This window comes from Pseudopipra pipra, chromosome 2 (genome assembly GCF_036250125.1).
Source record: "Pseudopipra pipra isolate bDixPip1 chromosome 2, bDixPip1.hap1, whole genome shotgun sequence".
Taxonomy (NCBI): Eukaryota; Metazoa; Chordata; class Aves; order Passeriformes; family Pipridae; genus Pseudopipra; species Pseudopipra pipra.
In genome coordinates this window covers 30,747,530-30,773,274 of record NC_087550.1, presented here as the reverse complement: position 1 = coordinate 30,773,274, position 25,745 = coordinate 30,747,530, and the positions used below count along the sequence as shown (strand labels likewise).

The 25,745-nt window shown below is 48.6% G+C and overlaps 1 protein-coding gene across 1 annotated transcript in view; it reads right to left on the bottom strand.

The window, feature by feature from the left end:
• The window catches only part of CAPN5 (calpain 5), a 56,157-nt gene extending 31,070 nt beyond the window's left edge, over positions 1 to 25,087 (bottom strand). The window contains exons 1-2 of the mRNA XM_064644836.1: positions 24,997 to 25,087; positions 8,986 to 9,162 (exon numbers count right to left, since the gene is read on the bottom strand). Coding sequence (XP_064500906.1) covers positions 8,986 to 9,147 — 162 coding nt within the window. The 5' untranslated portion in view covers positions 9,148 to 9,162; positions 24,997 to 25,087. The remainder of the gene's footprint in view (positions 1 to 8,985; positions 9,163 to 24,996) is intronic.
• Between the last annotated feature and the right edge of the window lie 658 nt (positions 25,088 to 25,745).

The following is a 25,745-nucleotide window of genomic DNA, read 5'->3' as shown; positions in this document are numbered from 1 at the left end:
AGTTGGAAAGGACTTTTAAAGATCATCTAGTTCAACCACCCTGAAATGAGCAGGGACATCTTCAACTAGATACATTTAAAGAGATTGGAAATACAGAAGCAAGAGAGTATGCCCAAAGTTTCAAGGGGTGTATGTTGAAGCTAAGTAATTCAATCCCCCCCAAAAAATTGTAAATCCTAAGGTGGGGACTGGACTTTAGAGCAAGTGATCCATAGCCACAGTGGATTTTCCTCTCCTGGAAAAACAAAAATAGATCATGCTTAGAGGAAGCAAGTCAAGTTTAGTTCAACGGGGAGTTAATTCAAGGAAGTGCTGTGAACTTGTTACACAGAAATCAGACAATGCATGCTGAAGTGTTCCTTCTGGCTTCAGATTTGACAGACCAAGGAAATGGCTCCATTTCTGCTCCACAGGCAGGGTCAGTCCAGCTGTCATTCTCCCACCAGCACTTCCTTCTATTTGCTTTTTTCTTTAACCCCTTCTTGCAGCAGCTGGACTCGGCCCTCAGTTTCACTGCACTTCATGTTTTATTTTCCTTCTGCAAGAGGCAGCACCATGCCTGATGGAGTCCTTGCAAGGGCATGGGCAAAAGACACTTCCTCCAGCAGGCCTGAGCTTGCCCTTAACACAGGCAAATCACCCCAAAATCCCATCCTCTCTCAGAGGCCAAAAATCACAGGTGGTGCAGAAACTCCCAGCTCACACCAAGATTAAAAGCCTTGGCTGATCCAGGGTGTCAGTCGAGCTCTGGGGCTGCTAACATAAGAATGACATGGACTTGATGGAGCAAGTCCAGACCATAAAGATGATCAGAGGCCTGGAGCACCTTTGCTATGGAGACAGACTGAGAGAGCTGGGGTGGTTCAGTCTGGAGAAGAGAAGGCTCTGGGGAGACCTTAGAGCTCCTTCCAGTGCCTAAAGATCCAAGAGAGATGGAGACGGACTTTGACAACAGTGTGGAGTGACAGGGCAAGGGGGAATGGCTTTAAACTGAAAGAGATCAGGTTTAGGTTTGACACTAGAAAGAAGCTCTTTCCTGCAAAGGTGGTGACGCACTGGCACAGTTTACTGGGGATGCCTCATCCCCAGGCCAGGTTTGATAGGGCTTTGAGTCTCAAGGAATACATTCAGTGCAGTAGCTTGGGGTGCAGCTGCAGTGCAAGGTACAGGTTGAGCTCTGGGCAGTTGGAGCCAGAGCTGGAGATAAGAGGTGAACAGCTGACTCTGAGAATAACAAAGGGCCTGGGGACCTGTGGCCCAGACAGATGACAGGGCAGGAGCCAAGGACTCCAGACTTTCAACCCTTTAGACTGTGAGGGTATAAAAACACAGGGTTTCCTTTGTTCAGGGTACCTCCTTGGAGGCACCTACCTCAAGGCATTATTCTATTATTGCACCATGATTAAATTATTTTAAGGATCCAGATGTCTGAGCTTGTCTCTGCTATATGGGAAACCTGCGGTGGAGGCAGTAAGGAAACCTGGTCTGACTGTGTGAGTGTGGTGAACGTAGGGAGTCAAGCGGGGCACCCATTGGCTCACTGGAGCCACCTGCTAAGAAGGGATTTCAGTCTCAGCTCAGGTGTTTCAAGTGTGAATGACAGAGTGGCTGCTGGATAGTCAGACAGAAAAGTTTCCTTAACATTGAGCAACCAGGTCTAGTGGAAGGTGTCTCTGCCCACGGTAGGGAAGTTGGACCGAGGGAATCTTGAAAGCAAACCATTCTGTGATTCCATGATAACTAGCTCTGCCTGTAGAATGTGCCCCTCCAGCAACCCCAGAGCCCATTCTGGGAGGATTTGCACCATTCCCTCCCAGGGAGCTCAGAAAGCAGTGGATGGATCCTATGGGCTCCTTTCTGTAACACCCTCTGCTATTGTTCTGCTCTTCCCCATTACCAATACAGTAATTTCTTGACAATGACATGCAGTTGCACTTAGAAGCACACAATGAATCTAATCTATGTTAGATTCTGTTTACTGTAGCTTTTGCTTTTAAGGCCATGCCCTTCTGATGTCAAGGACAGAGCAGACTGGCTGGCAATTTCTTATCAAAGGCTGCAATGAGCCACACTCAATGTTGGGCAACTTATCGATCCCTGTCCTCACTGGGACTAAGGGGAGAGTGTGTTTGCCTGGCACTATGGGGCCGTGGCCCTGGGAGGATCCACCAAGTCCTGCTGGAATGCAGCCAGGGGTCAGCAGCACATCTAATGAGAGTAGAGAGCCTTTAAAATAAGAAAAATAATAACAATAAATTTCTTGTTTATCTTGAGAGATGGGAGGGAGCCTACGAATGGCTTTAAAATGTAAAAACAAGGTCAATTCCGAGATTGCATTAAATGATGACCAAATCCCTTCCTGGCAAGGAGCAACCAGACTGGCAATCAGCTCCAGTTTTACTGAAAACAGCAGATAAATTAACAGGCGAGTGGCTTATAAATTCTTAAGCTGAGAAATGCAAAAGTCTGGAAGGATTTTAACTCCTTTGATGGACCACAGACAGATGAAAGACTATTCAGAGGAGATGATCCCTCAGTCAATCCAGCAGCACAGAGGAGCCCCAGCATCAGTGCTAACCCCAAGCATTTTTTGGGCAGGACTAAAACTGAGACAGGCCAAGGCACTGCAAAAAGCTGAGCAAAGACATCCCTGGAGTGCAGAGGTTAGTATTTTAGTCTTTCTGCTGGAAAACCTCCAAATAGGACACCAGAAGGTTTTTGCACCCAGTGACCATTGCCAGTTTAATTGCCTCCACAGTGAGCTTCAAGTGAGCTCTCAGAGCAAAGAACTGCAAGAACTTATCCGCTGTCTTCCCCATTATCTTTACTATTGTGTTTTTGCCAGCTTCCCAGCCTGTACTATCCTCTGGGGAAAAGACCTTTTAATGCAGAAACTTGAGGGCAGGGAAGTGCTGGTCCTGCTTTTAGTGAATTAGTTCACTGACTCCTTTCCCCTTCCAGGAAATCCTCATGGGGATTGATTGTATAATCCTCATTCAGCAAGCAAAAAGAGCTAAGTGTTTAATAATGTAAAGAAAAGTAGAGCTAAGAGATACTCTCCCTTCCTGCAGCACCTCCTCCAAACACAACAGCATCTAATTGAGGATACAATGGACATAATGCATCCTGCATGATAGGACAAGGGGGAATGGCTTTAAGCTGAATGAGGACAGATTTAGATTAGATATTAGGAAGAAATTCTTTATTGTGAGAGTGGTGAGGCACTGGAACAGGCTGCACTGAGAAGCTGTGGCTGCCCCATCCCTTGAAGTGTTCAAGGCCAGATTAGATGGGGCTCTGAGCAACCTGGTCTAGTGGAAGATGTCCGTGTCCATGGTAGTGTGGGTTGGGACTAGAGGATATTTAAAATCCCTTCCAACCCAAACCATTCTGTGATTCTATGAATTAACAAAGCCCCTATACACAAGTCAGGACAGATATATGCCAGGACAGCAGGGAAATGGCTATTAAAAAGTCCTATTTTCTTGGTTTCTAAAACAAGATTCCTCTTGTCTGTCTATAAAAATGCCCCAGGGCTGTGACTGAGAACATCCCTCCCCAGTGTCACAGTAGGGCTGAAAATGCCATGGCCCTACTGCCCTAAGTCCTCCTGCTTCCCACAACCATCCCCAAAATACCTGGCCTGTCTGTCTCCCCCAAAACTCTGCTGACTCTAAGGCTTTCCCCTCCAAATGACATTGCCTTCATCCAGATAAAATAATATTACCCTTTAGCAAGAATGTACCTCTATGCTCTTTAATCAGTGACAACTTCCCTTGACAATTAATTCCTGCAGAGATAATCTGGTGCTTGCAAGCGAATATTGGAGAGAGATAAAAATACTGAGAAACAGGTATGGAGGGCAAAACGCCTCCCCTGAAGATAGGAGGGTATAGACTTCATCCAAGAGTTTCTCTGGTGGTTTCAATCAGCCAGGTTTGAACTCACAGTGCAGAGATTCAGCTCAGGTTCAACCATCGCCACACCTCACCTTGAGCCACCCAGTCACTGTGACAACAGCCTGCCTGGAAACCCTCATGCTTTGTCACAGCTTCTCTTTACAGCACCTTTGGCACAGCTTGATGCTGAGTTCCCACCTGGTCCCCTCCAAGCGTCTTTGGGATCTCATGTCACAACCACTCAGCATCTTAGGGATGACCATAAGGTGCTTCTGCAAGGTCCTGCAGCACACTGCTGTGGACAGGAATACACTCAGCACACAGCAGCCCACCCGCCTCCCAGAACACAGAGGAAAAAAATTTCTCCAGATTCAACCTTGCTGCCTGGGAAGAGCTAAAGGATGACAGCATGCAGCTCGTGGTTCAACGTCACACTTGTGCCTGGGGTAAGCCTCCCACCAGGCTTCAGTTGCTTCCCACAGGTGTACATTGATGCCCAAATTTGTCCTGGCTGGTGACCAGTCCCAGCAGTAGGTCATAGCTTGATGGGCTGAACCTAAACCAAGTGGCCCCCCTTGATGCAGAGAGAAAGCAAGCCCTGGATAAGGCCCAGGGGTACTAAAGACCCTAACTGAACTCTGTACCAATCTCATGGCAACACTGGAAGCATCCTGTATCCAAGGAGAGAGTTTGGGACAGCGATGATTAGAAGAGATTAACTCTTTTCCCACTGGGTAGATGAGTCTCTTCCACACCTTAGACCATCACTGTTTTTTCCACAGGGGATCAGCAGATACAGCAGGTGCTCCAGATCTCCCTTATTTCTGCCACCATTGTGCATTTCATCCAGCCCCATCTCCTCATATCCATGCCACCCCTCTCTATTTACCTACCTTCCAAACACCCAGACCAGCTGACCCAATGTACAGACCAAACCTCCTGCTCCCAAGGTGCACTGCCAGCATTCCTGTCCCAAAAAGGGAGGGCAAAACTCTGAGCCTGAGGATCAGATTGAGATTTCCACTGGGAGTGGTACTACTTGCCTGAATAAAGATCTCCCTCTCCTTCACATAGCAGCAGGCAGAGCACGAGGGAAAGGAGTTTCAAGCAAGGTGTTGGGATTTGGGCTTAGTCCAAAAAGCTCTGTTTCATTTCTAATGCAATAGCTGAGTGCTGCTGCCAAAAGGAGGCGCTGATGCTGACTTAGTGAGCTCCAAAATCTGTTTTGGCTCAGCAACCAGCAGCCACTCTTGTTTTTAAGTGGATTCACTAAAACAAGGCTCTTCAGGACCCCCTTCCTAGCTCAGGCTGATGCTGTGGCTTCCTTCCCTCCAAAACACCCCAGTAATTAGCTTTCTGGCTTCTCTGTGTTGCATCACGAAGACGTCCAGCAAACAACCACCAAAGCCAAAACCTGATTAGAGGGCTCAAACAGCTGCTCCCTCTGCAAAGATCTGGCATCCAGAGCAGGGCTGGAGGCCAGAGAAAGCAGGGAGGGAGGGAGGACACCCCGCTGGAAAGAATAAGGCTGAGCCCATTCCAGGAAAGGCTGCAGTGCCGGATGCAGGAAGAAGTTGAAGCAAAACAGCCTGACCAGGGAAGGGATCAGAGCTGTTCCTCAGCCTCCTCTTTTCCCCTCTGCCCAGGAAAACCTCAAACAAAAGGAAGAGCACTGAAGAGATAGGGAGTTTTTTTGGTTTATTGGGTTTTTTTCACCAAAGCAGCCTCAGGCTTTGGGAGTACATGGAGGAGCAGAAAGGATGAGGGAAGGATGGTTGGGAAGAAAGGGATGCATACACAAGGGATGGACTGTTTAGATCCATACTAGTGCCATGTAAGTATATGGAAATGAGATCCTGCCTATGCCAAAGCACATTCCCAGCACCCCAGTGAGTTCACTACAGTTACTTTTCACATGGAAGCCTGAAAAATCATAGAATGGTTTGGGTTGGAAAGGATCTTAAAGAACATCTAGTTCCAATGTCCCTGCTGTAGGCAGGGACACCTTCCAGTAGACCAGGTTGTTCAAAGCCCCATCCAGCCTGGCCTTGAACACTTCCAGGGATGGGGCATCCACAACTTCTCTGGGCAAAACTTATCACCTATGTCTCACTTCTTTCCACAGATCACAAGTGACAACTTTTCCAAGAAAGCAAGTGGTTGTTTTTAATAGCTGACAGCTTTTATTTCCACTCTCCACCCACTCTTTTCTCACAGCAAAGCCAGAGACACGATGAGCTCTTATGTTTTAGCAGACAGTTTGTGCTGAAACTCTCCAAAACAAGCTATGGCCATGGCCTTGAGAGATAGAAGTGTGTACACACCACCCTCTCCCTGCAGACAGTCTCCCTGGGACTGGAGACTCCATTTCTGGGTCAGGAAATCCCCAAAACTGTGTGTGCCAAATGCAGGGAGTATCACTGCTTGTTTTTTTCTGAACAAGAATTTACCGTGATTGCCTAAGGGAAGATTTGCTGGTTGTAATAGAAAGCAGATGCTGTAGGGACTTAGTGTAGTTTAATAACTGCATTGTGCCCTTAGCACACAAGCAGAACAGTTGATTTGAACTTCATGGACATTTTGGACCCTACTGAATCCTGCATTAAATTGGAAAAGCTGATGGTGCTTCCCAGCTTTCTTGCAGACAGAAAATTGGTGAGATATCAAGACTTCTGATACCCAGAGGTACTATTTTTGCTTTCCTGCAGAAGATGCTGGGACTTTTTTCTGGGCTCTCTCCCTTAGAGAACCAGTATGAATTCAGGTACAATTGGGTCCAACAACTAAAAATGTCACTTTGCATTGTCTGGCTGGCAGAAAGCAGTTCTCCTGTGAAATTCAGTTACTTTTGCTGAGATGAAAAGTTGAGAGAAAGAACCTGGAGAAACACTTTAGAGAAAGAGGCTTCTGGGAAACTTCAGCAGTAAACAGAGCAGGTGTGAACTCAATTTCTTTTTTTTTTTAATGGTGATTTTGTGGTCAAGACAGCTGGACAGGTCTGATCAAACAATCCTACCAAAGAGCATCATCAGTGAGTCTGCTACTGCTCAGCATGTATGCCTTCTGGTGCCAAAATTGTTGGCAAAGTTCCCTTTGTCTGGTGCAGAGGCAGCAAAACAGGGATCACCTACATGTCTAGTTATGCACACAGGACCTTGCTGGCATGTGGGACCCACTTCCACCCTCTGTTCCCACTGCCAGCCCATGCCAGAAAGAGCCCCTGCTCAACCATCCTCTGCTGATTGCTTTAACTTTAACGGTCCTTTCCTACCCAAACTGTTCTATGATCCTATGAAACTGCAGAGCTGGGTGGTTGCAAGAAGCTTGAATTCATTCTGTGCTTCAGCAGGGATGGGTTTGGACTAGGTGAGCACGACACCTTACAGGTAAAGAACATAAGGTCCAGAAAGCTTTCTTGGAAAGACCTCATGCTCTACAGAGCAAGGCAGCAAAGGATGATACCTGACTGAAGACCAAGAGCTACAAGTGAGATGAGAGCCAGAAAAGCAGATAAAGAAAAGCTCTGAGATGCTCAGCAGAAGACAAGCAAAGTTTGACCCTCTACAACTGGATCCAACCATCTGTCATTACACATAGGAGTGAATTAATGTATATGTCCCTGAATGTAAACCAATTCATGTCACAAATACATCCTTACCTTTTAGTCCCAGAGAAAATTATTTAGAAATTCTCAGGCATCACCTGTCTGCTGTGTAAATGGGATGTGGAAGGCATGTTCATGCCCCTCACAGTGAGAGCAAAACGTGGTGGGCCCTGACTTCAGAAGACAGCTGTGCACAGAGCATCTTTCTCCTGCAGCAGACAAGGGGAATAAACTAAAACACACACAGGGCTTTCCACAAACTCCGTGACCAGGCAGAGCTGGTGCGGAAGAGCCAAAAGCAGAGCAGAGGGAAGTGAGATCTCCTTCCACAAGGAGCCCAGTGGGATGCTGGGGGGCTCAGCCCCTCTGGCCACATAGAAAGAGTCAGTTCAGCTCCATCCCTCCCTTCACACAAAGCCTTTCTGTTCACACCCCCCCAAGACTGCCCTGGCTCAGACAGACACAGCTCTGTCTTGCTGAAGGCCAGCTGATTTTCCAGGCTGTCAGCGGGGGCGAAGATGATGACGGCAGCTCAGGCAACCCTACAATGCTGAAATGCCACCGAGCTGTGTGCGGAACAGCATGGGCTGGGCAGAGGGCTGCTTCTCCCCACAGGCAAGGAAGGAAACCCAGATGTGTTAGATGCTGGGCTACTGCCACTCCCCAACCAGTTATTGTTGCTCCCTGTGATTCTTTGTACTTCATGGCAGTCAGAGCACTGGTCTCATCGTCAACCCCAAGGAGAATGACATACCAGGACATACAAATTCCCCACAGTGCCCTTAAGTCCTGATGTGCATCCTTTGGGCAGGCACTGAGGATAGCAGAAAAGGGACTGGCAATGTTAGCCCCAGCCTCCACAACCTGCCTCCATGATAGATACAGCAGCACGGAGGAGATGCAGAGTGCTTTTTCCAGAGGATGTGGGTTTTGAACATGAGTGGAAGGATGGGTATGACCACCCACTTCCCCAAAGACCCCCAAACCACCTCACCTACCCAAAGCTTATCTTCTTTTGTCTTTCCAAATGGACCACCAAGAGTATTCTAATGGAAGGTATCCCTGCCCATGGCAGGAGGGTTTGAACCAGATGATTTTTAAGATACCTTTCAACGCAAATCATTCTGTGATTCAGAGATAACACTTTGTCTTGCTGGACCCACCAGCCTTCACAGGAGTACCCGATACCAACCTGGCTGCAAACCATCTCTCTGGTTTATGCATGTGGCAACTGAGTCACCGAGAAGCCTCCTTTGCTCTTTGACCTCACTGTGGGCAGAAAAGCCTGGACCTGAGTTCAGCAGGTCTCTCTGGCACCCCAGAGGCTCACAATATCAGGTCTGGGCAAACAAACCCAGCTGGGGAGAAATGCTGACTGGGGCTTGATGCCTTGGCGAAGGATGCACGGTGCATTTTTAGGAATGCCTGAGAGCAGAGGTGGTAGAAAGCAGCGTTGAGGGGCAAGGGGATGGATGCACTTACTTTTGGTCGCTTCCACTGGATGCCCTGAATCCTTGACTTGTAGAAGAGCGAGTCGTCATTGGCAGGGAAAAGTGGGTCCTCAAAGAGCTGCTTCCGCCGCTGACACTCCTTCTTCAGGGAGGCGTAGCGCTGGTTCTCGTATGGCTTCACCGAGGAAAACATTCTTCCCCACTAGCTCTGGAGGACAGGCAGAGCAGGAATGAGATGGGGAGGGTCTGACCAGGAACACTCTGTCCTTTTCTGAAGCATCTGAGTGGCAGGACCAAGACACTGTGGGTGAAGACAACCACCTCTAAGCCCAAATGTACCTTGCTGACACCCTGGACATGGGACTACCATTTCTCGCAGAATCACAGAATATTCTGAGTTGGAAGGGACCCACATGGATCATCGAGTCCACCTCTTAACAGAATGGCCCATATGGGGATCAAAGCCATGACCCTGATATTTAATCACCACTATGTTCTAACCAACTGAGATAATGTCCCCCAAGTTGGCCAAATACCACCAACACAGGCATAGTAGTAGATGTTAACTGGTGTCCTTCTTTTTGGTGAATTTGTAACTCTTTCGGGAAAAACACAGCTCTCAGAGGCCAAGGAGGAAAAGACACCCCCTGTAAGATGGGTGTGCACAGGTTTATGGGGGCTGAGCCCTACCCGGAGCTCCCCCACCACACAGCCTCGAATCACAGACGTGTGTTTCATAATTTTGTCAGAGACACAAATTTCTCAGTAGACTTTATCAGATCTGATTTTAATTAAAAAAAGGCCTCCTAGCAGAGCACCACGTGTCTCTGGATTAATTATTCTTTCTTGACAAGTGCCTTGCTTCCAGGGCAGAGACACGAATTTAGCAATCCACATGACAGCAGGAAACCACTGCCCAAATGTCCCCCAGAGAGAGAGCAGCACCTCTCCATCGCTGCTCCACCACCTCTGCTCTTTGGGCACTAGGTGTCAGCCCTCAGGTCCTCATCTCTGCATCCCGCAGTGCGAGTCACCTTGTCCCCATGGCAGGCACAAGGAAAAGGGGAGTTCTGCATTGTCCCTCTACTCGACTACAGACTTTTTCCAAAGCTCCTTCCCTAAACTTTCTCTGTATTTATAACAGCCATGTACAATCCTTACCTATCCCCAAAATGGGACGTTCTCTTTCAAATGTTGACCACTAGTGACCTTAGTCTGGAAACATCTAGTATGGCTTCCTAAAGAAATGGGAATTTATGTGCCACATAACCGTAGAATTACAGAATTGTTTAGGTTGGAAGAGACCTTTAAGGTATCTAGTCCACTTGTTAACCCAGCCCTGCCAAGTCCACCACTAAACCATGTCCCTAAATGACATAATCCCAACTGTAGTCTCCAACATAGTAAAACTCAGGGTGCCCCATCCAGTGGGTGGATGCATCCAGCAAGCTGATCTCTCATTATTCCTAGTGAGACATATAGAAACCACATTCTTATTGTGGTATTATCACTTGTAGTGGGATAATGAAGTTGTGATAATGGCTAATTGGAAGCAGCTAATTTGTAAAGAGTCAAAATCCCAGGGATTATATAATCACATACAGTTGGGCATCAATTTAGGATGCCAGCATCCCTAAATTGATCCTTTGTTAATGAATCACTAGGATTAGCTGAAGAAAAGTAGGTATTTGAGAGCTAAACTAATGCTCATTCTGATCACAGCAGTGCTCCAAGAGCATCACCCACCCAGCCAGGCTTCTCTCCTCTGGGAGAGACAAAACCACATCACTTCTGCAAAGCTGAAGAGTAAAACACAGGATTTAATCGACAGCATTTATCAGCCTGATTACCAGCACAAGTGCTTATCACTCAGAGCTTAAGTGAACCCAAAATGATCCCCTTGTTTGCTGCTCCACTGGTCTCTGCTACTGAGGATCAGTTGCTAAAGCAGCTTGTGGGAAGTTGAGCAGAAAGAACCAGTGAGATGTAGGAAGTGAGCCTGGAAAGGAGGGGAGGAGAGAGGTCTGGTGCCTTTGTGAAAGCCATGCTCAAGTTAAGGCAGGAGTTTTGGGTTTGATGTAGGAGATGCTGGATGCTGCTCTGCAGCCTGTACCATGGCCAAGGGCTGACACTTGGCTACTCATTCATAAAATTACTGCTACACCCTGCAGCTTGGAGCTGTGCTTTCCAGTGATCCTTGCAACACTGACTTTTACAAGACACCCTCAGCAGCATCCATCCCTATGAGAACAAGACCGTGGTCATCTCAGCCAAGGAGTTCCAGCTCTTCTGGTGCCCAAATTTGCCCGAATTCTGCCCTGCTATCCCACCCCACAGCAACTGTTGCCTCACCAGCCATCTGTCCTCACTGCAGGGCTGCTCTCACATGATGGTGTGTAGATGGATTTAAGTTGCAAAGGGAATGCCAAGCAGAAGGCAAAGGGATACTGTTCAGGATAATTAAAAAAAAAAACAAAACAAACAACAATAAAACTACCTTGCAAAATAATTATAGGAAGGTGTGGGGAGAATGTTCTTAGGGCAGTGTTAAAATTCATTACTCTCCCTAATTTGCAGCATTTCATGCTTACTAGAATGTCAGCTCTGCCACATTAAAATGCCCAAGGGCTGACTAATTACTCTTTACTTTCTTGCCTTCTTGCACCAAGATCAGATGCTCCAGGGGCACAAGAACTGGGCATTTTTACACTTGGTTTGAATTAACAACCCTACACTTGCACATGCACATGTTTGTATGTCAGCACGGAGGGGAATCTGCACTCACCACTCTTAGCAGAGCTGAATTTTTGGAAACAATGGTCTGATCCAAACCTCAGTCCTACCATGAAGCAGTTAAAGAGGAAATTATTTTGTTGGAAGACTGAGCCAGACATGACTCAGGGGTGTTGTGGATTTCCCTTTTCACCTCCAGTATCATCCAGGTGTTCCCGCTTCTGCCAGCTGCAGAACAACCAGGGCTCTAAGCGCTGCAACAGGGAGAAGGATTGAAAGTGCTTGCATTGACCAGGACAACATACTTGCTGAAAGGCTCTTCCTTCCTCTGTCACAAAACTCTTCCTCTCCTTCCCTTCCAGCTCAGAGGCTCCTTTACCACTGGTAGCTGGCATGGGCTCACCACACTTGTGTTACTGCAAGGCTGCACCCCTGCCAGGAGCAAATGGCTCCTTGCTTGTAGATCCTATAGCTGTCTGCCTCTAGGTCAGACAAAACACTTGTTCTTAGAGGACAGAATCTGCTGCCCTTGTTCTCCAGCTAGGTTGTCACTAAACAGGAGACAGCTTTGATATCACATTGCAAAGGCATCGAGTCAGCCAAGGAGAAGATGAAGCAGGAACCAGGCACGTGGTTGCCCAATCCTCAACAAGGTGCAGTATTATGGGGGCAACCTACAACCCTGCAGCTCAATAGTGGGGTGTTCAGAGCAGCCAGGCATTTTCTAAAAATGTTACTTTAATAACTTTTTCCAGCCTCTTTGGGTGTTTCTATTGACAGACATGGGGTAACACCAGGGTTATCCTTCTACCAACCAACACAACAGTCCAGCTCAGGAGAGGAAACACTATTAATGCAAGAAGAGCTTTATACACCTTTTCTCCGGGACCCAGGAAAGAAGCAGCTGAACCATCACTCACTGTCTAAACTGAAGATAAGCACTCCACACCTCTTAGCCAACATCTCTATGCCAACAATGAACAAAAAAAGCCTTAAGTCATCTTAGAATCATAGAATGGTTTAGGTTGGAAGGGACCTTCAAGATCATCTAGTTCCAATGCCCCTGCTACAGCTTCTCTGGGCAACCTGTGCCAGTGCCTCACCACTCTCAAGAGCTACAAAGTGACATCAGGACCAGCAGCACATCATCCACAGCAGGTCTGAGCTGCGTTCCCAAAGCCCTTTCCCACTCCCAGCTGTACATGTACTATAGCTTTGCTTCGGACTCCAAGTGCTGTGGCCCAGAGCCAGCAGCACAGTGCAGCATCCTGCATTTGCAGTGTCCACAATGAGTGGAAGCTGAAGCCACACTGATGGAAATTAGAAAACAAGATATCATTTCTTATCAAATTGACTGAGGTTAACCAGGGAAGCTAATTCCTGTGGGAAATTATAGGTAGCTCATCTCCAGATGCTTCTGAGCTCAGTCGGACATCTTTCCAGAGGAGATTCTTTATCCAAAATTCAAATTATTGAATATTTGCACTGAAACAAAACTGTTGAAGAACAGAAGGCTAAATGTCCCCTTCTGGCCTTTATCTCAATCCCTTCATTGGGTCATACCTCTGTTCTCATTTAAGAGCTAAAAACTCCGCTAAGCTAAAAGTGAAATGATCATTTTTACTCTCAATTATATTTATTCAAGTTCTGATTTTGATTAGTGATTTGCTGCAGCACAGATGGCATCCAAATCAGGATACCTGAACACGGCACCTTTCAGCCAGAGGGTTAATCTTGCATAAGCACACATGGGGACAAGCTGTCTCCCCTCGGAAACTGGAAACTCAGGGTAGTGGAATTAGCCTCAAAAATGATGGGGTTAGGGGCTGTTTGTTCTGAGCAAGTAAACCCTCTGCATCGACATGGCTTTTTGCAAGCACATAAGTACAACAAATGTCCCCTGATGAATCCTGCTCCTCTATGGAGCAGGAAAAAACACCCTCTTCAGTGATCCTGGTCCCTTCTGCAAAGCACTGCAGGACCTACAAAGGAAGGTATCGCTAAACAGCTGGCTATTACTGAAAAAAAACAACTAAAAAAAAGTCCTTTTGACAAGGGCTTGTAGTGATAGGACAATGGGGAATGGCTTTAAACTGAGAGTAGATTTAGATTAGGTATTAGAAAGAAATTCTGCCTTGTGAGGGTGGTGAGGCACTGGCACAGGTTACCTGGAGAAGTTGCGGCTGTCGCCTCCCTGGAAGTGTTCAAGGCCAGGCTGGATGGGGCTTTGAGCAAGCTAGCCTACTCAAAGGTATCCCTTCCTGTGGCAGGGTGGCTGGAACTAGATGGTCTTAAAGTTACTTCCAGCCCAAACCATTCTATGGTTCTATGAAACAAAAAAGTAATCTTTCATTAAAAAGTGCATTAGCAGCACGGCCAGGGAAAGGACAGGGTCACGCCTTCTAAGAGAAAGATACTGCAAGTGACTCCACATCACCAAAATGAGCCTGGCTGGCAACATCTGCACAAAATCAACTGATGATAAGATCTCATATTTGGAGGCTGTTTCCAGCAGTGCACAGTAATTTTTATCATACTTGCTTTATTTCCTCTGTGGTTTTTTTTTTTTTTTTTCTCCAGAACATTGTTCCTTTGTTGCTTTACAGCAAGCTGACAGCATGGGGAGAGGCATAGCCAGCCAGCAGGTTTGCATGCAGTGTAGCATTCAGATATGTTTTTTCCTGGGAAGGCCAGGGTTAACAGGAAGGTCTGGGCATCCTTTAATACCCATTTCCTGCAGGAGCCAGCTGGCTGTGATGACCAGGAGCTACCTTTCTGCTTGGATAACTCACACTGGGACAGAGGCCTTTGGCTCTGGAGTTCCTCATTCCATGCAGATATGAGTCACCCTTTGCAAACACAGTCAGATGTTGGAGCTGCCAGAAGAAAAGGCAGCCCCCACACTGTGAACAGTCTCATAACCCTTCCTTGGTGGTGAGCTCTGCCTGGCAAGACCTTTGGACACAAATTGGGCTTATGGTAGCAGCCTGACTGGCCCTTCTGTTCAGACGTTATGGTCAGATGGGACCAGGACAGATGCCTGAAGGTATCCTGGCAGAGGCAGGAGTAATAAGCTCAAAGCAAAGCTAGCAGCACTATCTCCCACTGGACTGGCAAATGAAAGAGGCTGGAGGGACACAGCAATCGCAGGAAAAGGGGTAGAACAACAGCAAAACATGGTGGCAGAAAGATGTACCCAGAAACAGTGGAAAGAGGAAGGCGGTAACAAGTCATCAGGAAGTCAGCACTGGCTGAGAAAAAGTAGAGAGATGCTGAAAATATTCACCACTCTGGGTAAAACTCATCCCAATCCACTCATGGTTTGGGGAGAACAGAGAACCTCAGTTTTGGGTACCCCCACATGCTGTTTGATCTCTAAGCCAGCCTTACTGGTTGTGTTATGTTAGGCTTGTTCCCCAAGTCACAGCAGGGTTAAAAACCCTTGGAGATCAGCAGGAGTTGCAGGGCAAGCAACAAAAGGTGAATTAAAGGGCTTTGCCAATGCCCAGTCCCTGGAGACAGCCACCACTTCAGTAACCCCTCATGCCCCAGCACATCGTGACCCTGGTTAATAATTATAAGGAGCAGCAGAGAGCACCAGCAACAACAAAGCACTCTCAAGCTCACTTAGGAGCCATGGAGCCTCCAAAAAAACCCCTTTGTGTTAGAGAAGGCAGAAACCTTCTCCAGCACATGAAATTGCTCACACAGAGCAGGCTTTCAGGCATCGGAAAAATACAACCTAGGAAGAGCAGACTCACAAATGCAGAATTAAGCCACCTCCATCTGTGGTCATCCAGCCACATGGCTCTTGCTTACCCTGAGGGCTGTTATCTGACATGAGGATCACACTGAACACAGACCACCCACATCATGATGTTACAGAGGTGCTGTGCCCTTCTCAGCATCCATTTTGATCACCATTGTGGAAAAGGGGGGAAAGGAGGGAAAGGAGCAAAGGGGGTAGAAGGAGAAGAAAGGATGTTATCTTTGCAGAAGTAGACTGAGTATGTATTTTTATTATTTATTCAGTGTTTCTAACTGAACATCTAGACCAGCTACTTTTAAATCTGGTCACACTGACTCCACTGGAAGCCTTACATCACACAAATATACTCAAGACTGGTTTTCTTGCCAAGTGGGAAAAAAAATTATGGTCTAAAGGCAGACTTGTACCTTCTTGAGGTGGACAGAGGGAAGGACAGAAGAGTCACAGGGCATTGCTTGAGGTAGCCAGGAGAGCATTTTTCTTGGACATTATGGGTCAAAGAGGTGCTTATTTAAGAGGCTGGGTAAGTGGAAAATTCATTCAGAAAACTCATCAGTAGTGCAGATAAAATGCAGCATGTCTCCATGCAGATGCTCTGCCTTCAATAGCTTCCACAGCCTCTGGGATGATTAAAGCAATTGAACTTCAAAACATGCACAGAGACCAGTGCAGGAGGAGCAGCAGAGATAACAGGGCTGCAGCTACTCTGTAGGAGAGCCAGTGGAGGCAGCTGGATCCTGCAAGATCATCCCTCCCAGGCTAGTTCTGATGTTTGTCCCTCTGGCTGATCCAGAGCATCCCTCCTGTAGTTTCAGGCCTGTTCACATCATAACATGCCCCATCCCTGGACGTGTTCAAGGCAAGCAAGCTGGTCTAATGGATGGTGTCCTTGCCCATGGCAGGGGGGTTGGAATCACAAGGTCTTCAAGGACCCTTCCAACCCAAACCATTTTGTGATTCTATAACACTGTTCACAAGGCTATGGGTTTCTTCTCTCTCCCTCACCTTCACCCCTTCCTGCAGGCAGAGTCCAAAACTGTCCCCTCGGAGGCCTGGAGGTACAACCAAGTCCTTCAGGTCTCCTCTTGAGAGGCTCCTGGCCATACCAGAAATGTATTCCTTGACCTGTTCCACTCAAAACCAAGCGGGATCCAAACACCCTCTGCAATTTCAGCTGATGAGGGTACCCCATTGCCTCTGACAATGGGCTTTGTCCCAACCCTACAGCTCCTAGCCCCAAGTCAGGATTCAAACCTTTGCCAAGACTCCCAGCTTTGGCTAATAAACCATTTTAGTATTTTCTCTTTACCTGACCCAAACCTGAATAGAAGCACCAAGGCACTCTGCTCCTTGTCCTTTTCCAGCTTGGGTCCTCCATGTTCAGTTTGCTCTTTGATAGGCCCTTAAGCCCCTCACAAGCCTCTTTCCTATAAATTCCATAGCCACAACAGCTAATAACCAGAGCAGATGTGGGTGCTGACTGATAAGAGCATTCTCTTGTCTGCAAAACCTTTGGGATGGCCCAGCAATATCTGCTTTTTTTTTTTTTTTAATTTTACCTCCTTTTCTCTCACTGTCTTTAATAAGTTTTTCTTTCTGTAACTATCTAAAGCATCAGGAGTACAAAAGTTATAGTTAAAGGCTTGTAGCAAGTGATGGTGCTAGTGCTTCTGAAGAGGGAAGCCTCTCTTAGTTATATTGGACCACCTCAAATTTGTGAGATTTCTTAGAAATCCTTGTTACTGGATTCACTTGACTCTTGCCAAGTTGAAAGGTCTGAACCTAAGTTCCCACTGCCTTAATCTGAGCTCTCTTAGGTGGCTTTTACCTCTTCATGCATAGCAGAAATACTCTAGGAGGGATTTAGGTTTAGGTCAGAAATTAGGAAGAAATTCGCCCCATGAGGGCAGTGAGGCACTGAAACAAGTTGCCCAGAGAAGTTGTGGATGCCCCATCCCGGAAGTGTTCAAGGCCAGGTTGGATGGGGCTTTGAGCAACCTGGTGTACTGGAAGGTGTCCCTGTCCATGGCAGGGGATTGGAACGAGATGATCTTTAAGGTCACTTCCAAACCAAACCATTCTGTGATTCTATGATTTATCTGTTTTACAAGGGACAGTGACCTCCAGAAAGCATACAAAGTCTCCATGTACCAACACAACATCACCTTAGGTGGGTGGGGGGCATCACATTCTGGTGGAGCACCCACCTTTGTTTGCTTTTGCTTCCCAGAACTTCTGTAACAGGACAAGCCATCAGGATGCATCTGTTCCATGCAGTCCAGAGGGAAAGGTTGGACCTCTGCACCCACGGGCTCCACATGGTCTTCTGAGGCCCTTCCTTTGGTAACCCAGAAGACAACCCTGATCTTTGCTAGCCCTTCATTAACATCCCAATCTGTGTCCCTCAGGGAGGTTCCCCAGGTGAAACTAACTCATTACCAAGTCACAACCATGAACAGTGAGACCAAACCCTTGCCCCTCATGCTGCAACTCCAAGCTTATGTTTGGGGGCAAAATCCAAAAATCCCTGCTCCTCTGAGAGCATTTACTGCCCTCTGGCACTCACCCTCCTGAGGCTGCCCAGGGACATCCCCCTAAGGGACATTCCCCCGAGGCCGGGATCACAGAAACCACCATCAGAGATAAAAAGCAGCCATCCACCCAGCTCAAATTTCTTTCAGATCATGGAATGGTTTGGGTTGGAAGAGACCTTAAAGATCATCTAGTTCAACCCCTCTCTTCCACGGCCTTCCACCTTTCAGATGAGGATTCCTCCTCTTTTGAAGATCTATTGCTTTGTTGCAGCCCAGGATGGCTGGTGCTTGCTCCTGCAACCATGGCTAGCAGCTGGATCTTCCATCCATGCTCTCACTTGAACAAAAATGCCCATCACTGCTCTGATGCGTGCCTGGATTCTCTGCACAAAGCTGGAGTGGGGACTGTCTTGTTGGCAGGAGGTGGCTCTGGCCATGTTACTACCGCACAGTGAACAGCAAGCAGGAGATGGTGGGCTGAGCACAGGGCTCTGGGATGGGGAATTAAGCTCCTGCCTCCTCTCCAAGACTTTATCCTGCTGGAAGTCCTCGTTCTGTATCTCTTTAGACACCCTCTGAGCTGAAGCAGCGAGTCTCAGGGTACATATAAGACGTACCCTGTGACATAGGGAAGAGTTTCACTTCCCTGCATGGGACAGGAACCTGACACAGCCCCGTGTTAGATGTAATAAATCACTGCTCTCCTGCTCCCGCATGAAGACCTGCCATGAAGCCAAAGGCAATACTTGCTGGGCAAGCAGCCAGTGGCCACCATCCCTATCCCCATCCTCATCCCCATCCCCATCCTGTGTTCACGCAGCAGTGGTCACCTAGCTCTGAAAAAGCAGAGTTTGTAGCTGCAGCTTTTATAATTTCAAGGCTTCCCTTTTGCTCAGCAGAGAAATCACCCCCCTTAATCACCCCTAGGCAATCCTCACAGTATTTACACATGTTCAGACAACTGGTAGGACCAGCTCTTCAAGGCTTTGGGAGCAGCAAGTCTGCAAACACTTCATAAAAAGTTCTTGATTACCAGGGTGTGCCTTGAAAAAATAAAACAAACCAACCCCAAACTCTGAGCAGCAAGCAGACATGCATCCTTCTTCTCTATTGGGGACTGGAGGCAATAGTGGAACAGCTCAGGATGGGCTGTGAAGGCATGGAGTCAACAAGAGCCACCTGAGTCCTGCACCATGGAGTCAGGGAAGCTAAGTCAAAATATGATGTAAGCTGGGACAGAAGGTGCTTGCTGCAAGGGAGGGATATGTTTTGCCACTTAGGGAAATCACTCTATGGATTATTTGGAGATGTAACAAAAAAAACCAACAACGACCACAAAAACACAGTGGGGGAAATGCATCATGGTTTAATGAAAGGCCAAACAGGAGTAGAACTGGAGCCATGCCCTTTTCACCTGGAGATCAAAGACCTGCTGCCTGTCATGCTGTAGCTACACAGAAAACAATATTCCATGTCCCTTTCCCTGATGGTAAAAGCACAACCCTGGCCTGGGCTGCTGCAACCTTGTTTGCGCAGTTAGGGCCAGATTACAGGATAAACCTTGGTGGAATGAACCAGGGCTGCAGCCTTCCTCACCTGAGGATGAGCTGCAACCAGCCAAGGAGACAATTTCATAGAATCATAGAATGGTTTGGGTTGGAAGAGACTTAAAGATTATCTAATTCCAACCCCTCTTCCATGAGATACCTTCCACTAGACCAGGCTGCTCAAAGCCCCATCCAACATGACCTAACACTTGCAAGGATTGGGCAGCCATAGCTTCTTGGAGCAATCTGTTCCAGTGCCTCACCACCCTCACAGGGAAGAATTTCTTCTGAACATCTAATTTAAACCTGCCCTCTGTCAGTTTGAAGACATTCCCCCTTGTCCTACCTCTCCTTGCCTTTGTAAAAAGTTTCAACTCGTAGCCCCTTTATGTACTGGAAGAGGCTTTAAGGTCTTCTTGGAGCCTTCTCTTCTCCAAGCTGAACAATCTCAACTCTCTCAGCCTGTCTCCACAGCAGAGGTTCTCCAGCCCTCTAAGCATCTTCATCCCTCTTTTGGTGTCATTCCAACATGTCCATGTCTCTCTTCTGTTGGGGGCCCCAATAAGCTGATAAAGTCCCTGCATGGTGAGGAGAAGGAGCCGTCCTCCCATGCATCATTTCAGAGCTCCCCATTTAAGGTTTTCAGCCTCCCAACATGGGGCAGGGTTAAAGTGGTTGGGATGCTTTATAGTTCCCTTTGCCTTTAACCTTCATTCTCAACAGATTGAAGTCACAGGACAGGAGGAAACAGTGATGATAATCAGATGGATGGTGGAAGGACTAAAACTGGTCATTTTTGCACAAGGGCAAATCAAGGGGCAGGGAGAGCTTTTTTTCTGCCAGAAGAGTATTTTAAGATAAAATGCATCAAAGTGTTATTGAACTGGGACAAAAAAGCTGCAGGCAGGGGCTGAGGAGCTCAGTTCAGCCCCTCTGAAGGGCTGGATCAGGCCCAAAGGAGCCAGTCTCTGACCTAGATGCTGCAAACCCCGCGGGTTCCCAGGACGGCTTTGCAGGGGTATCATCTGTCACATCTCCAGCCCAGGAGGATCCCCAAAGCATGAGGATCTGCAATATTGGCTGAAAACTAATGCATCATGCAGAAAATCAAAAGCTGTAAAGTCTCCCTGGCCACAGAGTGTAGAGTAGAAAGGACTTTTTCCCAGAGACGGTGAAAAACTCAATGGCAACAATTCCTATTTCCCCATGACATCAAGAAGTTATCCCCCTATCAAGTCACCAGAATTAGGGTGCCTTCTACAGTGCAAGACAATTTAGTAGGAATAAGCTAGAGATGAAAAGACTCCACAATGTGAAGGGGAGAGCTCAGGGCAGGTTAAGGGTTAATGCTGCAGCCAGACAGATGCTCGACCGGTGAAAAACGTAGCTTCCATGAAGCCACTGGGTCTCTGTCCATTTTCTGCAGTGCCCAGAGCCTGGCCCTTTCTCCCTGGGTAATCAACTGGAAGTGAGCAGAGCCGGAGTAATCACTGCACCTCATTCCCCATCCGTGACACTGCCCGCGGGGCCAGGAGATGGAGGAGCACAGTCTGGTCCGAAGCAGGTCAGTGCAAGCCTGTTGTTGAGTCTTTGTGCTCCACAGCTGTTCAAAAGAACAGGTGAAGGTGAAGGCATGAAGACATAAGTAAATATATGCTACCCGAGTGTTCCCCCTATCACCACAGCACGAACAAAGGATGACAGATACCTCTCTATGGGCTGAAGAGGCTTTCACCTCTGGACATCTGCAGAGAAAGCAGTTGACACCTCTAGAAACTAGTGAGGAGGAGGAGAGAGAGTGCCTGATCCCAACCCTCAAGGCACAGCTGCATCCTCTTCCTTTCCTGTATTAACCTGCTGCTGCCCTGCTTGGAGAAAGAATTAGGAGAGGAATCTTGGCATTTCTGGACCAGCCAAAAATATCCAATAATTAATGCACAAGCATGAGCAGATTTAGAGGATGTACCCATTCTTTGTATCATCATACCCCAGAATGAACACTGTTTAAATCTCCTCTTGGGATCAGAGCCAAAGCTTTCTTTAAAGCATGGATGCTTTGTTATTAATCCGTGCAGCAACCAGGGAAGGGGGAAGATGAATTTTTTTTCTTTTTGAGGCATAATCAAAGATGAAAAATTATCTCTGTGACATTGCTGGGCTTCATCTGTTTCATGTCTGGTCTCGTCCCACATCAAGATGGTGAGATCTGCTTGGCTAACACAGCCCTTCCCAAAGGAGACACCTGGACAGGGTGTCTTGACTACAGAGTCCTGGCCTCCTACACCAACAAACCTTAAATCCTCCTTATATCATGGTCAAGCACCTTGTAAGAGGGGTTATGTGCCCTAATTCACACTCTCCTACCATCCTCTGATGTGATTCAGCTGTGGAGCCTCTAGATAAGCCTTCCAATCTAAACTGAATAAATTCACAACCCAACACCAACACTGTCCCTCAGTTCAAATAACTCTTCTACCTCCCTGAAGTTCACCCCTTGGATGCATTTACTTGACAGCAAGTACAGCCCCTCTCTGCCTTTAAAAAAGCCCAGCGAAACAGCCTCATATAATAGCTCTCCATCCCTCTGAGCAGCCTCAGAGCCCTTTTCCCTGCACCTGCTCCAGGCTGAGTTAATCCCTCTCAAGCACCAGATCTCAGAGCCTGGTCCTTCCACGTTAACTCTTCCGTACCCTCATCCCACAAATACCCTTTCCCTGTTTCCCATTGCCTTTCTGCAATGCTCCCAGGGGCATCCAGGACCAAAACAGCCTCAAACCTCCAGTCTCGACCATCCCAATATGATTCAATCTCCAAACATAGCACAAAGCCCAGGCATACAGTGCCCCACTGTATCGGCTGATATATGTCCTAGGGGACACCCCCACACCCTGCAACTCATTCTTGAGGTCAGCCGTTTCCCTCTGGCTGAGCATCTTGTCCACCTCCTAGGAATGGTGCCTCTCAGTTTGGCTTTGCAGGCGAATCTCAGCATGAATAGTGAGAATGAACTCAGATCCTCCCTTAAAGGCTTTAAGAAGATTTAAGCTCTGCTGCGTGGGCTTAATCTGTCCAGCAGTGCCCTTTGTCACCTCCCCCAGCCGCCCCCCCAGCAAAAGTCTTCCCCACTGACATACTCCCACAAGCACTGTGTAAAGCCCTGGCATGTCCAGGTAAAGAAGGCCTGGAGTATCTCCTTTCCCTAAAAATGAGAGTCCCCTTCAGTCCCTTTCAGTAACAGCCCTGGGTTTCCATCTTCCTCCACCCCAGGGGCTTGAGGATGCCCACAGCAGTTGTTCATCACAAGCTAAAAGAACTCCCTTGAACAGACTATGCTGTGGAGAACACACCAGCCAAGGTGGGACTTTCCTGGGTTTGTGGCCATGTCAAAGCCTCACATAAAGTCATTTCATGCAAGGACGGGGGTGCTGGTGGCAGAAAGCAGGGTGGACTTGACTCCATCACAAACCTCCTGAGTGCCTTGGTCATGACACTTTGCCCCTGTTTTATATGTCATGGCTTTGCAGATGGGATTATTCCTTCTGCGTGTCACCCACCGTGTCCTTAGGACATGACAAAGGGCCTTGATTTCTACTCTGAGCAAGGCCTGCTACAGCAAGTCCTGCTGCCTTCCTCAAAACCTGCTTTTCCTTTCACTTGTGCCTTGATCCTTAACTCTGCTGCCAACGAGAAAGTTTTTCCCACCCAATTCTGGTGCATGGCTGCTGGCAAGCACCAGCCTCCTTGCACAGAGCAGCATCTGTACAAACACACCCATTGCAGGGGGAGTTTGGATCTCACATCCTGCTTCCAGGGGTGGTAGGTCTCAAAGAGCATCCCTCAGTCTGCCTTGGGTTTTACAACTCTGCTGCCTGGCTCATGCTCTGGAGCTGAGCCCCAGGTGATTCACATTAAAGAATTACTTTAAATAATAGGAGGCAGCTGAGGTTCCGGTAAGGGCAGAGGGAAATAGATCACACCAGGACACATGTGCCTGTAGCAAGATGTTGCACCAAGCAGGAGCTAAGTTGTGAGCACCTGGATCAGGCTCTGTGCCTCCATCCATGCCTGACTCTGCTGCTTTTCCCCCTCCCTGGTCCTTGCTACCCCAAGGATGCTCCCAACAGGTGATACCTGTTCTCGCCTGTATCCATAAGTTTGTCCCTCCTCAATTCACTGTTACCTTGAGCAGCACACCCAGCCAGGCTCTCTGCACCTTTCTTGAGCTACCCACCACCTGCATGCAGAGTGTGGGGTCAGAGATGCAGCTGCAGGGACCCCATGTTGCCTTCACTCCAGTATAACACCAGTTCAGCACACTTGAAATCCAGGCTGACCCTGGCCAGAGAATCGAGGCCCTTTAAGATGTGAGATGGGATGGAGAGGAAAGGCACCCTGGGGAAAGCCTGCAGCATGGTCCTTGCTGGATGCAGCAAGAAAAGCAGCTCAGGATTTAAGATCATCCTCCACGACTCTCACTGCTCTGCTTCCAGCTCCATTTGCCGTGGTTGCACTACTCACCAAGCTCAGAGCTAATGCAGCATCCAGGCAGAAATGTAATGGTAATTGGTAACAAATAACTGGTAATAAACCCAAGCAACACACAAGGGTTGATCTCCAGAGCCGAGCGAGCAGCCTATGCTCACCTGGCAGTGACTAGACTGGAATGTGAGTGATAGAAGACCAGAGACATTTCCAATGGGACACCCTCCACTAGAAAGCATCAGGCTGGTGTCTCAGGTCAAAAATAAGTTTTTCAGGGCAGGGAGAAAGAGGTGGTGCCTCCCACCCCTGAGATATGGGAAATCTGGATTTATATCTCTGCTTGGAAAGCCCAAAAGCCATCAGTCTCCTGGACCCCAGCAGTGAGCTGGCAGGGGCAGGAGCTCTCTCTTGCCTTAACTTTCCATAAGACTTTGGATTTGTCCCAAAAAAATGGAACAAAGAACAATATGAAACCCCAGGATTTTTTCCCAGTGCAGAAGTCCTGCTCTCTAGCCAGTGCTGAGGCCTCGCTGCTCAAAGTTTCAGTCGAGCTTGGTTTCACCAGCAGAAACAAGCATGTCTGGGAGCTGCTGCGAGGTTTTGAACCATCCGGGGTGCAACTTTCAAACGCACCAGCCCCAAGCACCCCGACTTCCACGACCCCCAAACACCAGCGCTTGCTGAAAGCAAGGGGAGCAGCGTGCTCCGCACGGGGGGGGAGGAGGGTGCTTGCTATAGGCTTCCCCCCCCCCCGAAATCTTATACACATACATGCACACATACACACACACACTCCCCCCTCCTCTCCCCTCCCCGGAATGCAGCTGAACCCCGGTTCCCAAAGCCACAGGTGCTCCGAGCATCCCCCGAGGACGAGGCGGGACCTCCGGACGGGGCGCGGAGCCGCCCCCGAGGATGGAGCAGCGGTGGGGGCGCAGGGATGAGCCCCCCCCTCCCGGGGCCGGGGGTCGCCTTACCTGTCCGGGGCTGGTGCCGGTGCCCGCTGCCCGTGCCGGTGCCGCCGCTCCGGGCGCGCCGCTCCCGCAGCGCTTCGCTTCCCGCAAGCACCGCCCCGACGGGGCGGGCAGGGATCGCCGCCGCGCCTGCGCCCGGGACCGCGCCGGCAGGGAACGGGAGTGGGAATGGGAGCCGGCGCTGGGGACTTGGAATAGGGAACAGGACTGGGAACTGAGGCTCGGAATGGAACCTGAAAGGAGAACTGGGAACGGGGATGGGAACCGGGAGCGGGATCGGGAACCGGCACCAGGAATGGGAACCAGCACTGGGAACCGGGAATGGAACCGGGAACTGGCACCAGGAACCGACTCCGGGAATGCGAACCGGGACCGGAAACCGACGCTTCCCACTGCTGAAAGCTGGAGTCACTACTGGGAATGGGGACTGGCACCACCCGATAGTGTGAAATGGGAATGGCACTGGCTGGCGCCGGTCCAGGAGCTGCGACCCAGTCTGGTGTACTGCTGGAAACCGGGATGTGGGTCCAACATTGTCCAGGCACTAAGACCTGGGATCACCTGGGAAATGGGCCCATCAGTGGGAACAGGGCCTGGCACCACCTGGATAGAGAAGGGGAATGGGGAACAGGGGCTGACCTGGCACCAGCACCACCAGCTGGGAACTGGAACTGGGATGAGCACCTGCACACCTGGACACTGGCACTAGCCACTGGGACCTCCCAGACACTGGCATGTGGACCAGCATTGCC